Raw genomic sequence first — 19055 nt, 5'->3', positions numbered from 1 at the left:
TTTCTTTTTTGATAGGAAAACAATTTTCTATATTTAAAGAAACTAATTCTGCTATGATGATAATATAAAGGAAATATAGAAATAAAACAAATATGTAATTATTGATAAAATGTAAGGTATTTGTTTTCATTTTACCAATTAAAAACTAAAAAAAAAAAAAAAGTAAAGAATAAATGAACCTGTTTTTCAACAGGGTCTTACTCTGAACTGTCAAAATCATAGTACAATATATTGTTTCTCATTTATATAACAAATCAATGAGACTATTTCAACTACTGCATTTCAATATTTTGAGTGCTCATTAAAGAACCATTTAGTAATCAGAATGGAGAGAGTAACTATGAAAAATGTATTATGACTTTAGCTGCTTATATGACATTATATGTGTGAATAAGAACACTTATTCTTACATTGAGAATAAAAGTAAAAAAAAAGAATAAAAGTAAATAAAAATGCAAAGAAGAGGAAAATAAATTATTAGATATTTGTGTTATGTAGTCCAATTGTTTTTTAATTCACTCAAGTGTATAACTATCCTACTGCAGCCCTAGTCCATTCCAAGGCCATGAAATATAAAAAATAAGATATGGTCCTAAAAACTCCCAAATAATCAGATGTAAAATCTGAAAATAAGAAAATGCTATTTTGTTCTCACAGTACATACATGTTACTCATAAAGTATCAGTACAATGAAATTCACCTATAACACATTTTGTAGTGCAAAGACAAAAGAAAGTTCTTTTCCATTGCTAACCTGCGTACTGAGTGTGTAGGGAAGGTGTCTGAACATGTTCTAACAAAGGAAAGCTATCAGCCATGCATATTTGTGGCTTATATTGTGATATTAGAGACTAGAGTTAACTTACAAAATATGTATTTTGAAATTCAGTACCAAGTGGATAATGCAAATGATGCTGGATGTGTTCGCAGTAGCCTAATATATCATGACCATGAAAAAGATTTTTTTGTATAACATATTTGACCATAAACATAGTGATATCACTGGGAGAATGATAAATTATCTGGAATGACAAACATTATAAACATTCCAAGGATGATTAATTTCTAAAAATAACAAAGTTAAGCAGAGCTTAGAAGTCAAGCTGACTTTTTCACAATCAATAAAATATGACTTCATAAAGAGACTTATATCGTAAGATGCTATATAGTGAAATGTATTTTTATATTTTCTCAAGCTTTACACTTTATTAGAACTTAAAAATATGTGTATTATTTTAAATTACTGGTACATTAAATGGTATTATAATTGTAAAAATTAGATTTTTTTTAAATTAGATTTTAACAGTAAAACGCAAATTATACAAAACCATTAGACTAAATATATATGGATATGATCAAAAGTTTGGCCCCTGCTAATTATAATTATTATTTAAATGCTTGAACATAATAAAAAGCAAGCTATCCTATAAAGTCCATAAATATAAAAATACACATGCAACTTTCAAAAAATAGGCATGCAGAAAAAAAAGTATGCATATGGTGGTTATAGAAGAATTTTTTAAAACCCCTTTTTTATGCAAAAGTACCATAAAATATATTGTTCCCCTTTACCCACAGTAAGTTCCAATTATCCTATTTTCTATCTCTTCAATTGTAACATAGTTCATAAGCACAATATAATTAAGAGTAGATATAGTTAAGTACCTGAGCACCCCAACCACTTTCTCAACTCCCAGTCCATTGTGGCTTGAGTACCAGATCTCCTAAACCACATATCACACCGGACATTGGTATCCCTTTATCACCATTCACAATGAGCCCAAGTGCCCAGGTTATTATTGGATTATTGTTCTCCAATTCCCTTCTTTTCTCTTGCTCCCAATCACACCAATAGAACAAAAAAAAAAAATCCTTTATCTTCATGCAACACTACATTAGTTAACAGCAAAAAACTGGCCATCTGCTTTAGTGGTTTCTTTTTATTTCTGCCAGTTCTCCTTGCATTATAGATAAGGGTTTTATGACTGTACAGGAAGGGGGCACGGTCATGGAAAACAAAAAAAGGAGAAATACGGAGGTACACAGAGACATAAAATATGGACAGATAAACACAGAACCAGAGACATTTTCAAATCCAAGAATTGCGTTTATATACATATACAGTGTGGATGTACTGATTAAGTTTGTTTTCCTATATCAAATAGTGACCAGTCTTTCTAGGACAATATGGAGATTATTCAACTAATGTAAACATTATTTAGAATTAATTATTTAGCTGAGTTTCTAATTTTATCTATGTGAAAATCATGAAGAAAATTTATCTCTGACCATGATATATTAGCAGTTATATACTACTACCACTGACAACTACATATCTGCCTAATTGATAATTATATACTATATTATTATATATAGACAATTATGTACTAAGCCTTCATACATACCAGCTTGATAATAATTTTGAATAGTAACTAGTATCGAGAATTTATTAGAAAAACTTAAATGTTGAAGTTCAAGTAGAAAAAAACTTATTTCAATTCTCACAGTAAGAATCCAGATAATTAGGTATTTTCCTCATCTAATGTTCAGAGTGTTAGCTCCATTTCAAGGTCATTAGGGATAGACAAATATAAGGAAGATCTACCAAATGCCAAGCTCCATGATAAAAGCTACACATATATTTTATTCTATCTACCTCTTCAAATAACTCTGCATGGAATAAATGGTCGTTCTTGCAGATAAAAAGTGGGCTTACAAAATCTTAAGTGACTTTAGCTTTATTGAAGGAACAATTAAAGTCTTTTATTTACTAGCATATCTTTAGCATCTAGCACAGTTTTCTGGCTCACATTGGGTGATAGCGGTTATTTGTTAACTAGTTTATTACCAAGTAACATGGTTACAGAGCTAGTTAGGTAGCAGATCTGAAATTTTATCTCTGGAATGTAAGACTTCAAGGCCTCATCTGTCTGGGCTCAGAAGATGGAAGAAACAAGTGATCTGCATTTCTGTTTCATCTTCTCTCAAATGGCCAGAAGATTTAAGATGGGATTCTCTGCAGGCAAGAATGGCCTTGATAGTGATTGATTACCTACTGGGAGTAAGACCAGAGCTCAAGAAGCCAGGTCCTCCATTTAAATCTCTTCTGGATCTCAATACTAGTTGTGTAACTTCAGTCAAGATCTTTTACCACTCGGCACCACAATGTTTTTACTGTAAAAACTGGTAATGATAATAATAGTAAATAATATTAAAACCATAAGAATGTTATAAGAACCAATTGTACTGATACAACTAAAGTCTATGGCTATAAAATCAGTAGTCATCATTATTATTTGCTCTGGAGAAAAGAGCAAGCCATTGACAGATAAGTTAATTCCCTATGGTCAGGAGTGCAAATGAAGTTGGACATCTCAACAAGAGTAGGCAAGGAGATGTTACCAGGGGATGTTTCAGAAACAAGAGTACGTCCTCCTGTAGCTGTGACATCATCTTAATTCAACTGTCTATAAAGTTTCAAGTTATGTGATATTCCTTTACGACAAGGTTGTAAGGGACTCTAATAAGATCAGCACTGATCAGAGGTACATACATTCCTTTATGTATGAGCAAGCTGAGTCTCAAAAGGCTGTTTATATGAAGTCCTCTATTTACAAGTCAGAAAGTGGTGACAAAAAGGCAGTGGAGAAGGCCTTCTATAGAAGGAAGACAAAACAGACTTGCATTTTCTCTGGTGTGAAGTTTTAAAATTCCTAATTCAAAGTAATAAGGATAAGGTTTATATATAGAAAGCTTCTATATTGTGTAGCATAATATGGTTCAAAGTAGAGATAAGATAAAGTATCTCACATACAACAGCAAGGATTACTTTAGCCCAAAATATTTTTTTTATACAAGGCCAATTTTCTATTTGCTTTATTAGGAATTTTTAAATACTTCTCAGAATTACTTAAAGAGGGGGGGTGGTGTTCAATACGGTCCAAACATAAGTCCCATGATCTATGGCTCTGCCATGTTTGGGGCCAACTGAAATACACAGTAGGTGTTAGTTTTTAGAGACCAGAAATTTCACCTCTGAAAAGGGAATCTCTTACAATATCTGTTCTTGCAATTTTAACCTATGTTCCACCAGCAAGCATAATTTTAGATTGATTTTTTAAGCATGAATTGTGTGTATGTATGTGTGTAGAGACAGAAAAAGCATTTCTTTTTTTCTGATTATTAACAACAAATCAAACAGCTCTCATGGTTAGCTAATTTCTGGTTGTTATATATTTATTAAAACAAACTAGAGGGGCAGATAGCATGATTAAGAAAATCAACATGTTCTAACACTGAATATTTGTCATGCACTGTGCTAGATTCTCTTTGTATGCTATTTATTTAATCCTCAAAATAACCTTATGAGTGAGGCATCTTTATACTGTCAAAAACCTAATTAGAATAATTGTTAGATATACAGATAATTAGAAAAACACTTGTTTAAAGGGACGTAATTATTTTATTGTCTCATACCACAAAATTTTATATGTGCCTAAGAATGTGAAAGTGAGTGCTCCATCACTATATAAATTAAGGAAACATTTTGAATTTTTTTTTTTACGAATATACATCACTTAAAACTAGATGCTTGAAGTTTTACTTTCATATCTTTAAAAAAGCATTACCATATATTGTTTAAAAAGTGTTAAATCAGGGAAGATTTAGAAGAAAACATCAAAAGACACGGAAAATACTTTATCCAGTTTTTACAATGACAGCAGAATGTAATTCATTTTGAAACAAGCATATGGGTCAAATATGGAATTATATCACTGAAAAATGACAATATATTTTTTGTAGTCCATTAAAAACCAACGTAAGCCATATAGGCTAAAAAATGATTTCAGGTACTTGCTACACTACACTATTCTGAGACCTCTGAGCAGTGGCAAATACAGCTGCGTAGAATATTATTAATGTATGAAGTAGTTACTACATTATACCATTTTCATATTAATGCAAAACCAATGACAGTTAGTAGAAAACTTTAAAGAGTCAGTAAGGAATATAAATGTAGACTTTGCCAATTTTTAGAAAGATTCAGTGAATATTACACTAAGTTGTACAGAATTTATTTATTAAATATTTATTAAATAAATATCTTTTATAAAGATATCTTTTATAAAATATCTTTTATAAAATTTGCAAAGAGATAGCATTTAACTATTGTACTTGTGCTATAAATACCAAAATGTCTAAATGAACAAAGTATATTTTTTTATGAGCTGATTAGCATGTTTCAGTAAAATTTCATTTCACCATATGTTCATATAATTGGCATTTTTTTCATTAAAAGGTATATGAAAAAAATAATTTTCATTTAAATGAGAAGTTTAGTTTGCATTCTGTGTATTAAAGATTGAAGAGTAGCCAACACTGAGAAATAAATAGGAACTTGGTTTGGGGAAGCAGATTTTTGTTTTTTTCTGTCTTTCAAATAGATATGCTTATTAAATTAAAAAGTATTTTAATTACAAAAAAAATGAAAGCCAAAAAATTCAGAATAAACGGTATAGTTAATAATTTAGCTGATTTTCCATATGTGTGGTAAAAGTCAATAATAAAACGTGCAAGAGTTATTAAAAATAACAAAAATATTTGGTTATACATATATTTCAAGAGCTACTTTCAGAAATCAAATTCAAAGTTATATTTATTGCAGCTCATGGCACATATAATGGCCTGTAAAATTTAACTTCTATTAATATAAAATAGGCAAAAGCTGCTAAATCACTGAGCAAAGATTTAGAAGAAAGAATCTAGAGCAAATAGAGACAACATTAAGCTTCACACAAAAATCTAATTGAAGGTCTTACCTTGAATGACTGGTGCTACAAGCATCATGAAGACTAGTAGCTGTGATGGCCACATGGCTGTGTACTTGGGTGTGAGAGTGCCTCAAAAGCGAGTGTTCCCAATGTGAAATGAAATGTGTCTTTCTGGTTCCTCTTCTATACTCCAAGAACGATGATTAAAAAAAAAAAAATCCCTCAAACAAAAAATTTCTCAAAAATAGAAACACCAGTATCCCAAATTTGAATCCTGCAAACAAGGAGAAAAGAATGGGTTACCAAATAGACGTTTTTTCATCTTAATTCTTTGAAGATTTATTTGCTGACTAGTATACCTGTATACCTCTCTCCCTTCTTCACTGTAACTTACACAGGCATCATATATAAAAATGAGTAACGCTAGAGGATAGAATTTATGCATGCATCACCATAGGGTTTATTTCCCAATCTCCAAACGGACTGAAATAAATAATTCAGCCACCCTGGAAAAAATAATATAAATATGCAATATCGATTTGTATAATAACAAATTAGTATTTAATTTTTATACTTTGTTAATGTGTATAAATAGACTTGGGACTTACTTTGTCCAAACATTTTCAACAAATATAATTTTTACTAACATTAGTAGAGTAAAAAGAAAAAAATACATTCATTACCATTACTATAAGTTTAAAACAAACAAACAAAAATTAAAAATATGAGTCTTACTTTCATTCCAGGCCTGAAATTCAATTCAAAGATTATTCCACATTTTAACTATATTATTTTTCAAAGCATCTTTGTAAGGATCTATGAAGATCCTAAATTTATGGTAATTAATTATGTTCAAAAAGAGGTAATTCATTCAAAAGAGGTTTATTGAGTGCCCAGTGAAATATAAAGCACTGGACTAGGAACATGGGATAGAACATTGAATAAAACAAGCAAACTACTCTATAGGATCTTACAATTAAGATGAGTAATATTGCTTAAAAGTTTTAAATATGTATGGAAGACATTAAAAAACTTTTAGCAGTAAGACAGTTATTTACTGAACTGAACTGATTTTGCTGCCTTCTCTTAAAGACTGCACAGATTTATCTTAAGAAGCAAAAATACTGAAGGAGCATGACCCAAATTTTGAGGATGTCTTTCATAGTCAGCACCTTTAAAACAATCAATCAGTACAAACTGGGTTGTTCTCCTTTTCCTCTCCTTCTCTCTGTCTCTCTCTTTCCTTGTCCATCTCTCTCTCTTTCTCTCTTCTAGTATTGATATAACTTAAAACAATTTCATATTTTGAGTATAGATATTATAAACTTCTGGAAAAGCTTATACAAAACAGTGATAGTTTACTGAAGACTATATTAATAAGCCTCATTCTCACAAAATAAATTCCAAAAATTTCTTAAATATTTGCCTTAGTTATAAGGCAAAATTACACAGATTTATGTGAATTTCTGGCATTATTATTTACAGCATGGTAATTAAGAACACAGATTCTGGAGCAAGGCCACCCAACCTCAATTCCTAGCTCTACCAATACTGTGACCTTAGACAAGTCATTTAAGCCCTCAGTGCCTCATTTCCCTATGCTAATGGAGTAATATTATTTGATATGTGTGTATGTCATTAAATGAGCTAAAATTTGGAATCTTGAATTATGTAAAATACAGAAAAATAGTACTGCCCTGAATAGTGTCTAGCGCTTAAGTGTTATGTCTTAATGGTTATTATACATCTCATTAGTTTTCATTTTAACATATTGATCCTTTTAAAATGTATAAGAGGCAAGATCATTCAATAATTTAGCTCAAATGTATTTATTGAGTCATTATTGTATAGACAGGCTCCGAAAACACTAAATCTGAATACAACAGATTAAAAAAAATTAATATCACTGACACATTGTAAGAAAATGAAGCTTAAAATAGACAATCTCATAATTTTCACTTTTATAAATAGGAAAAGCATTGATGAGAAAAAAAGTGGTTGAGATAAAAAAAACTAAGTGAAAAGGAATAGTGAAACATTTTCATTTTTTTCTTATTCACATTCTGACTTACAAGAAATTATTCACAACTTCTTAATTGCCATAAATAACTTTTTCCAAAATTAGCTTTTGAAAAAATTGTTAATTTAAAATTTCATTAAAACTCATGTAATAATTAATGGACATTTAAAGAACACTAAAATTGATTGACACATCATCACGTAAACAATGTCTCCTTACTCTCAACATTCAGTTACTGTGTTTCTCCACTGAGAAGAGGTCAAAAATTGGCGTTAGATGTGGGTAGGCATATAGACATACACTAACACATATATAAATATATAGAGAAATACTTTGCCACTGGAAATAACTGTGAATTTTTTATTCATTAATTGAAAAAATATACACTAAATATTAACCAAAGTAGATACCGAGCATGCAGATTAAGTAGAACAATTTTTTTCACAACTCACACTGTAGTGGTTAAAACAGAACATAGGAAGTGAAATCACAAGATAAAGAAGAGAAGAATAAACATGATTCTATTACCTATCATATGCCAAGCAATGTTCTGTATATTATACAATTATCTGATTTAATTCTCCATACAAATCTATAAAGTAGATAATACCGTCACATGTTTACTGAGGAGGAAAATCAGAAATGTTATGCAGCAAGAATTTCAAACTAAATGTCTAATACTAAACCAATATTCTTTGCCCTCTCTATAGTAGAAATGAATAAGAAAATATAGGAGGATAGTTATATTAATTGTGCAAAGAAAGGGAACAACGTAACAAGTTTCCAAAAAAAAAAAAAAAAAAACACTTAGGTGTTTCTTAAATATGTTATTAGATTGTGAAGAATGGAGGAACAGCATGGATACAGTAGGTAGGAGCAAAGGGACAAAGAGAAAAGATATGTTTAAAAAGAAAACTAGCCTAATTCTAACATTGTATCTTTTGGAGGGACAGGGAGGATTATTTCCATGTAGAAATAGGACTATTGCTATTGTGAAGTCTGGTTTTCCTGAAAACCAGAATACTTTATTTCATCTGATATGTATTTCCACATTGATGAAAACAGTGAGAGAAAGTGACTTTATAGAAAGGATAAGAAATGCATATTATTTATTATAATGATTTAAGATATTACAACAGGACATAAAATATTTCACATTGGATTTGAGCATAGGAATTTTTTTTCATGATTATTGTGTCAACAGAGGCAGGGAAAGGAATTGAGAAGAATAGAAGCTATTATTTGACTAGAGGGTAACATGTTGTTACAATCCAGCATCACCACCCGCCTACCATTCACCCAGAGCCCCAAAATAATGTGCTAATTTGGGGGCACATTTAACAAATTGCAATAATTAAGCAATATAAATTTTAATACATAATTTGAGAGAAGTGATTATTCATAACCTATAGAAAGATTTACCATTACTGTTTGCATACTAATATAAAAGGAAAACACAAAAAAGTTTCTGGGATGATTTTTTTTCTAACTTAAATGTTATTAACTACCAAAACAATGAGTTTCATCTAAAAGGGATTTCCACTCAAAATATTTCTGAAACAAAGCTCTTCAAAAACACAGAGAAGAAAAACCAAGAAAAGACATTAGGGACTCATTAAGTCACATATAACAGGAAAATTACTCATTAAAAAAAAAAAAGATGTACTAATGAATAAAGCATTTAACAAATCAACTTCAAAATACATTTCCATCTCCAACAAAATTTCTTTCGCCTTCTCTATGTACCATGCACTGTAATACTATAGGGTCAAGTGGGGAGAGTGTAGCCACAAGTCTAAAATGTGACAGCCCTTTTAAAACCACTTGCAGTAAAATATAAATGCTAAAAGGTATATTCATCAATAATTATAGTGCTGTGCAAAATGTAGTAGGTGTTACATGAGATGTTCTAGGAAAATAAAATGAAAAGCTGTCAGATTTTCTTTTGTAAATGTAAGGGATTTAAAATCACTCTTGACACAAACTGTTGGTTGCCACAAGCGAGGGGATGGGGGGTGGTAACGGATAAAATGGGCAAAAGGGAGTGGGAGATACAGGCCTCGTGAAGAAATGAATTAAGTCACAGAGATAAAAGGTACAGCACAGGAATATGGTCAATGGTATTGTAACAACAGCATTGTATGCTGACAGATGGCTACACTTGTGGTGAGCATCATATAACACAGACTCATCCAATCAATATACTTTACACATGAAACTAATGTAACATTGCAAGGCAACTGTAATTCAATTTAAAAAATTATGCTGACCTAATATTATGGTGCTAGGGCAAGTTTGCCTACTTTTCTGCATCTGTTTCTTCAACTATAAAAGAACAATATTCACCCTGCAAGTTGGTTGTGAGATTTAGAGATAATATAAATTATTGTGTGATACAGAGACTATCAAGGATTGTGCGTGCCTGTCAGTGTGTCTATCATTTACTAATTTCTGTTGTTTCCTTTATTCTTCAAAATTGAGGGATAAATCAGATACCCAATCTCTACCCCTCTCACGTATATGGTTAGGTGACTAACAGCACAGTTTGAGGTGTGCATGCTCTCCTTGAGATTCTATAGCTGAACAATGCATACTAAAACAATGTGAGGTTTCATAAAGAATAATTTTCAGTGTTTCTCTTGTATCAAATATATTACTTATGACACTAATTTCCAATAAGGAATCAACACACTAATGTTTTAATCATTCTTGAAAGATGGCATTTCTAATTTTTATCAAAGATTACCACAATATGGCAAACAGTTTTGCCTGTTACCCTCTCCAAAATTGGGAAAGAATATATTCTAGTGTAGTCCTTGATTAAGTACTTGGGAGTTTATATGTCCTCAAACAAAACTGCCAAACGTCATAGTTCTTCAAATATTCAAAATTAAAAAGTGGGGTTGATTAAAGTGTCCTAATTTACATCATTAATATTTAAGATTATAATTATTATGAAAGTGTGATTTGACTGCAGTTTCATTAAAAGTTAGAAAAAAATCACAACATGGAAAAATATTCTACAAATGTTTTATATAACTAAAGCCTTTTCTCATAAACTACAAAGAAAGGCATCCCTTATTTGTTGGATTCAGACTAACTTATACTCCCATTTAACACACTTAAACTCTGAAGATGTTTGAACTTTTGTTATTTCTGAAGCACAAAGTTCTTTTAAACCAACATTGATTTTACTTTGGGGAAATTCTCACCTTAAATTCAAGTGTCATAATTTGTTTCTCCAATTCAAGTTTTTTATATACCCCTCTTAGATCATACTTGAAAGCTTTCATTTTTATTGTATATTTGCTTCCTTTCTATACTCCAAATTGATATTAGTATTATAATCTGAATGCTATTCATCTTGGAATTATTGCCTTCATTTCAGTTACTCTTATCACATTTCTGTAAGACAATTCACTCTCAATCTTTCTCCAAGGAAAATTGCATTTTATTATTATACTTTTCCCTTCACAATAATCTATACAAGATACTATATCCTTTTTGTAATATTTGTACAGTTTCCCAAGTAATATATAACTACAAACTTACTCCACATGAACTTTATAAATTTCAGTTAATCCATATTTTATTTTGCCTATTAGCTTCTTTCTACCATATAGGACTGTTTGAGAGATTACTCTTTGTACAAGTTCAGCACATATGGCTATTTTAATAATTAACTGGTTTATGGTCCTACAACCCCATTGCTAATTACAATACAGGAGTTTCTCATTTAACATTGATTTTTACCTTTCATTCCATAACGAAAAATTATAGTTATTACTCAAAGGAAAACAAAACAAAACAAACAACCTGACTTTAGAAGTGTTTATAAACATCACTTGGGTGTTATCAGTATTCTTCCAAAGTTAGTAAATGAATTTGGAAATTTAAGTGATTTGAAATTACATTAAAAAAAAAAAGAAATTACATTAAAAAACAAATCTTTATCACAATTCTTCTCCATAAATTACCTTTTATGTGACCTCAAACTGACATATATAAACTTATGAAAAGTAATATAAAGGAGATTAGCTATTTTATTTTATCATCTGTCACTACCTTAACAAGTAACTGTCTGCTACAGAGCATCTAGATGAACTGATTCATGTGCACACAGCTCACTACATTTACATATAAGAACCATCCGTTGTAACCAAAAAGAGCAAAGTGTTTTGAGAAATATTAATTTAATAAGGCTGGAAAACATATTTCACCTACTCAGTCATGCATAGATGCTTAGATGAGAGGCTTTAATGCTCATTATTCAAATTTAAGAGTATAAGATTTCTATGATTTACTAGTATTACATAATCATAAGCACATATACAGCAATGCTTCATAGTCCATGTCCTATGAAATGACAGGTGACCTTTTCTCCCAAAAGTGCCTTTCGAAAAGCAGTTCTAAATGGAAGACTCCTGATGTGAATGGAAACTCTATGAAATAGTTAACTCTCAGGAAAAAAGAAGCAGGGCAGCACAACAAGACATCAGACTATAAGACGGATTCCCCAAATTACAAATCATTGAAATGTCTGATGTGATCATCACTGGGTAGCAGGAAAAAAAAAAAAAATTACAGCAGTTTATACTGAGTGTATATATACATATATATGTGTATTTTAAAATATATATATATTTTAAAGATCAGTTATAATTGAAGGTTTCTGAAACCTCTTAGTATTCAGTTTCTCTTAAAGTTTTCTTGGTGCTTGCAAAAAGACTTGTCTATTATTTCTTAACCAAGAAGGTGCATGTGAGTATACTATTAGCTTTGGTCCTTTGATCAAACTGATTTTTAAAGATTAAACATTTTGTCTTAATAGTTTAACTCTTCAAACAAAAGCATTCGAATAAGTTTTAAGGGTCTCTTCTGTCTTTATTTATGGAGTCAAAAACCATTATACTACTATATTGCAATTAAAAAGTACTTATCTAGGGAGGTGGGGGATGGGATAAATAGGTGATGAGATTAAGAAATGAAATGATTGTGATGAGCACGGAGTAATATATGAAAGTGTTAAATTAACTACACTGAATACCTGAAACTAATAGAACACTGTAAACTAACTGGAATTAAAATAAAATCTTAAAAAATTTTGAGGCACCTGGGTGGCTCAGTTGGTTAAGCATCTGACTCTTGATTTAGGCTCATATAAGATCTCAGGATCCAGCCCTACATTGGGGGGGTCCCTGCTCAGCGGGGAGTATGCTTGTCTCTCTCTGCCCTCCTCCTGTACACGCTCTTGCTCTCTCTCTCTCTCTCTAGCTCTCTCCTCCCACAAATAAATCTTAAAAACTTTTCATTTTTGAAACTTAAAAAAATTAAAAACTTTACATAGATTAAAAAACCAAAACAAACAAAAAAACCTACAAACACAAAAAAGGAAAGAGTGCTAGCTATACAGATGAATCACATACATTCCACTAACTTTTGATTGGTCCTACTATGTTTCACAGAGAACCCTGCACCTTAGCCATCCTAGGGTACTTGCAGACTCTCGAATGTGCTGTCTTTTCTCATCTTCAAGCCTCCATCCTCTTTCTTAAAACTTCATTCATTCTTCAAACTGCAATTAAACAACTTCTTTTTCTTTTTTTTTTAAGATTTTATTTATCTATTCAAGAGAGTCACAGAGAGAGAGGCAGAGACACAGGCAGAGGGAGAAGCATGCTCCATGCAGGGAGCCTGACAGGTAACTTGATCCCAGGTCTCCAGGACCACACCCCCGGCTGAAGGCTTTGCTAAACCACTGATCCACCCAGGGCTGCCCCAATTCTTTATATTCTTACTGTCTAGCATTGGATCAAGTACACAGTATCCAATAAATTATGATACTATAGATAAATGATATAGGGATCAATACTAGCTAGTGGTGAGAAAGTTCTCTTCCTTTTCATTGGAGAAAAGAATCAGGGGACACAGTTTCAGAGATGAGGGAAAAGAAGGGAGACACGAAAACTATAAAATTCTTATGCATGAATTTATTTTTAGAATCATATAAAAATTGACTTTCTGATAAAAAAACTGGAGCAAGGTGAATATTCAACTACATACCTACAATTGTGTGTGAATAAATTATTTACATCAATTTTTTAAAAGTACTTATCAAGTGGCAATGAGGAGTCGAATAATTTAGTGATAAATACTTTCTTAAATGGTACTAGATTCCTTTGGACATTCAGAGGACAGACACAATCATCTTGTTTAATAAATTCATGAAATACTGAATTCGATCTACCCACATGTGTTTCTTAGGCAAAGTGTACCAAGAGATCTTCAGAAAATACAAACAATATAAACTATTTTTGGTCATAGGATATATATACACACACACACACACACACACACACGTAACATATATATGGCATAATTCTTGCATTGTAGAAAGATGAAGAGAAGGAAGAGTAGGAAGAGAACAATGCAGAAGCAGGATAGAGGATGGGAAGAGATAACAGGAAATATAAATAATAAAATATAAATCCAAATATAAAGAAGAGAGTTTTAAAAAATAGAGGAAACAATCAAGCTTGGAAGATCTAGAAGACCTGCAAGAAGAGAATAGTAATTATGCTAGAATGTGAAGATATGACTGAAATGTGTCAGATTTCACTATATAGTGACTGAAGGAGGAACACTCTGGGCTAAGAGTTGGTACGAACAAAGGTGAAGACTGTAAAAGACAGAGCATATTACAGAACTACAAGTGATCTGGTTTGTCAGGTCTACTGAGTAAGGAGGAGCTGCAGAAAATAATTACAATCTACTTGGGCAGAAGAAGAAAGGATTTGAAAGCTACACAAAGGATGAATTCAATTTGGTAAGTTTTCATCCAAGCATTTTGTTACATTTAAATAGGACTTTGTAATATATAAGTTAAACATTATATAAATACATAAAAATTACTGCAGGTACTGTCTTTAAAGAATGAAAAAATCTTTATAGGGGATCCCTGGGTGGCTCAGCGGTTTGGCGCCTGCCTTTGGCCCAGGGCACGGTCCCGGAGTCCTGGGATCGAGTCCCGCCTTGGGCTCCGGGCATGGAGCCTGCTTCTCCCTCTGCCTGTGTCTCTGCCTCTCTCTCTCTCTCTCTTTCTCTCTCTATCATGAATACATAAATAAAATCTTTTAAAAAATCTTTATAGTGAATATATTCCAAAACATTTTATGATCCTCTATTTCTTCGAAACACTTCAACATTTTGTTCTGAATTTAATTTGTGTAAATGATCTCTGGTTTGAAATAAAGAGCCTGAGTTAATAGATATACTAACTGGAATAGAGATATTACATGAATCGTTAAATTAATGAACTAACCAGTATTTAGATAGTACCTAACATGACACTACACAAAGATAATGCAGTCTTCACATTTTCATGACATGACACTTGTCAGGATTCCAAACTTGCCTAACACTGTTTAGTGGCTATAATGCTATTTGAGATCAAATATGATTCCAGAGAATCACAACACTTTTAGATACAATGGTACTTTTATACATTTGGCAATGCATTACTACCAAAAAACAAACTGAAACTGTACTATTTAACTTTATAGATGTAGATTTCCTAACACTCAAGTCAAATACAACCTGGAAGAAACAAACCATGTATGTATGTGTCTTGATTTAGAACTGGAGGTAGCTATATGTTCTGAATCCTTTATATCTGCATTAAACAAAACTTAGCTCCTATCTTCAAGTATTCAATATTGCGTAAGTCAGAGTCATCAGAAACAGCAAGAAGGCACAACATGAAATGTAGAATGAGAAAAAGTGTTAAATCTTCTCCCTTCAAACTGTGACCTGTATGACCATAGGCCGCCTACTTCAATTCTCTATAGCATAATGTTCACATCTGAAATTAATCTATATTACACCAGGTGCTTATAGGCTTAAATACGGGTAACATATATATGGTACCTATAAAGATCCCTGGCAAGAGGAGACATTTATTAAGTGAAAAAAAAAATCTTTCTTTTCATTTAATGAAAGGTTTTGTATTCAAAAGTAGGGTTATAAATGATAAATGATACTACATTTGGGGGAGAGTAGTACAGAAGAACATTTGATAGGAGTTTGTGAGTGGTTAAACAGGAAAGCAGATAGAATCAGAAGGTACACTGGAAACATTCCACTTTTGGAAGATTAAATTGGTAGTGGTTTATAGAAGAAAATGGGGAAGAAAGAAAAAATACCTTAGGCTAGCGGTGGAAATGACAATATTTGCCAGATTTAGTGGTAGGTGTTCACAGTGACCTACAAGTCTAAAATTGTGATTTAAAATATCGATTATTTGAAATAAGTCAAGACAATTTTTCAACTTGTAGAAATACCACAGTTACATGTTTGTCAGTGAGTGAAGGACAAATAAATCAGGATGGGAAATGGAAGGAAAACACAGAGGATGGGCACAGAAGATAGAGGAAAAAAGTTAAATCAAATTGAAAGTAGGAAGTGTAGTTTAGGAATAAAACTGGATTTTCCTACAACTTTCACTCAAGTCTCCATTCTTCCCTCATTTCTTCCCTATCTCCTCCACAAGTTTCAGAGAGGTCAGAGCAAAGAAAGACCTATTTGTATTCAATTATTTTTTTAAAGGTTACTTGCAACACTTTTTGAGCAAGGAAATGCTAAATCTCAAAACTGAAAAACTAGCACATGACTTTTCTCATTGCTTAAGTAAAGCACCTACCCCTCCTTATAATTATATTTCAAATATAGTCTGAAGCAATGTTAGAAAACAAGTAATCTAGGAAGGTAATTTTAATAAGAAAGTTCTCTAGAGTAAAAGTCCCATGTAATTGTCTTTCAGATAATGTTATAATCTAATAAGTGTCTATTAATGTTTAGGAACAAATTTGGATTTAATGAACATGGCTATTTTTGGCTTTAGGGCAGCATATCATTTAACCATGAAACAGATTGATGTTTTACACAGGATCATTTTCTTGAGAAGTGTCCTTGAGTTAACCTCTTCCCGGAGATCCTACAAAGCATCTGATTGAAGTCTGTTTTCAACAGGCTTTGAAGAAGAAAATATTTGTTTCCACTGATATGTGCAATTGGAAATAAAATAAGTTTGACATTAAGTTAAATAAAAATAAGTACATTAATGAAACCAGTTTGCAAAACAATTCAATTGTTTTAAATGAGATGAAACTAAAAAATGGGTCTCATACTCTTTCCATGTATCTGATTTAGAAAATAGACCTTTTACTTCACTTTTCAAGAATTAAAATACAGTTGACCTTTGCACAATGCAGGGACTGGGGGCACCAATTCCCTGTAGTCAAAAATCCAGGTATAACTTTTGACTCTACAAAAACTTAATCTACTAATAGCCTTACCAATAACATAAATAACTGATTAACACATATTTTGCATACTATATGTGCTATATACTGTATTTTTACAATAAAGCAAGAAAAAAGAAAATAATAATAGAAAATATATTTACAGTAGTATACTGTATTTATTAGGAAAAAAAATCCTTCTATGGGTGGACCCAATTGAAGCCCATGTTATCCAAAAGTCACCTATACTCATAAAATCTCAACTTGTTATTATCGTTAGCAGTTAAAAATAAGCTTGAGACCCAGGATAGCCAGGGGAATTTTAAAAAAGAAAACCATAGCTGGGGGCATCACAATGCCAGATTTCAGGTTGTACTACAAAGCTGTGGTCATCAACACAGTGTGGTACTGGCACAAAAACAGACACATAGATCAATGGAACAGAATAGAGAATCCAGAAGTGGACCCTCAACTTTATGGTCAACTAATATTCAACAAAGCAGGAAAGACTATCCACTGGAAAAAGGACAGTCTCTACAATAAATGGTGCTGGGAAAATTGTACAGGCACGTGCAGAAGAATGAAACTAGACCACTCTCTTGCACCATACAAAAAGATAAACTCAAAATGGATGAAAGATCTAAATGTGAGACAAGATTCCATCAAAATCCTAGAGGAGAACACAGGCAACACCCTTTTTGAACTCGGCCACAGTAACTTCTTGCAAGATACATCCACGAAGGCAAAAGAAACAAAAGCAAAAATGAACTATTGGGACTTCATCAAGATAAGAAGCTTTTGCACAGCAAAGGATACAGTCAACAAAACTCAAAGACAACCTACAGAATGGGAGAAGATATTTGCAAATGACGTATCAGATAAAGGGCTAGTTTCCAAGATCTATAAAGAACTTCTTAAACTCAACACCAAAGAAACAAACAATCCAATCATGAAATGGGCAAAAGACATGAAGAGAAATCTCACAGAGGAAGACATAGACATGGCCAACACGCACATGAGAAAATGCTCCGCATCACTTGCCATCAGGGAAATACAAATCCAAACCACAATGAGATACCACCTCACACCAGTGAGAATGGGGAAAATTAACAAGGCAGGAAACCACAAATGTTGGAGAGGATGTGGAGAAAAGGGAACCCTCTTACACTGTTGGTGGGAATGTGAACTGGTGCAGCCACTCTGGAAAACTGTGTGGAGGTTCCACAAAGAGTTAAAAATAGACCTGCCCTACGACCCAGCAATTGCACTGCTGGGGATTTACCCCAATGATTCAGATGCAATTAAATGCCGGGACACCTGCACCCCGATGTCTATAGCAGAATGTCCACAATAGCCAAACTGTGGAAGGAGCCTCGGTGTCCATTGGAAGATGAGTGGATAAAGAAGATGTGGTCTATGTATACAATGGAATATTCCCCAGCCATTAGAAACGATAAATACCCACCATTTGCTTCAACGTGGATGGAACTGGAGGGTATTATGCTGAGTGAAATAAGTCAATCGGAGAAGGACAAACATTATATGGTGTCATTCATTTGAGGAACATAAAAAATAGTGAAAGGGAATAAAGGGGAAAGGAGAAAAAATGAGTGGGAAATATCAGAAAGGGAGACAGAACATGAGAGAATCCTAACTCTGGGAAATGAACAAGGGTAGTGGAAGGGGAGGTGGGCGGGGGGGTGGGGGTGACTGGGAGACAGGCAATGAGGGGGGCACTTGATGGGATGAGCACTGGGTGTTATTCTATATGTTGGCAAATTGAACACCAATAAAAAATAAATTTATAAAAAAATTTTTTATAAAAATTTATAAAAATTTTTATAAAAAAAAAATTATAAAAAAATATTTAAAAAATAAAAATAAGCTTGAATGAACATAGCTATCATTTAAAAGGATATTCAAAAAAATCAACAACTGGTTTACAATATGTAATTTATGATTATA

General features: G+C 32.2%; 1 protein-coding gene across 23 annotated transcripts in view; it reads right to left on the bottom strand.

The window, feature by feature from the left end:
• The window catches only part of ADGRL3 (adhesion G protein-coupled receptor L3), an 856207-nt gene that overhangs the window by 552638 nt on the left and 284514 nt on the right, over positions 1 to 19055 (bottom strand). For all 23 annotated transcript variants that reach the window (XM_072775204.1, XM_072775207.1, XM_072775212.1 and 20 more), the window contains one exon: positions 5820 to 6045. In XM_072775204.1, the coding sequence (XP_072631305.1) occupies positions 5820 to 5874 (55 nt within the window). In that variant the 5' untranslated portion in view covers positions 5875 to 6045. The remainder of the gene's footprint in view (positions 1 to 5819; positions 6046 to 19055) is intronic.

The sequence above is a fragment of the Canis lupus genome, chromosome 14 (assembly GCF_048164855.1).
Source record: "Canis lupus baileyi chromosome 14, mCanLup2.hap1, whole genome shotgun sequence".
Classification (NCBI taxonomy): Eukaryota; Metazoa; Chordata; class Mammalia; order Carnivora; family Canidae; genus Canis; species Canis lupus.
Note: the sequence above shows the minus strand (reverse complement) of the source record. Positions and strands in the feature narration are given on the sequence as shown.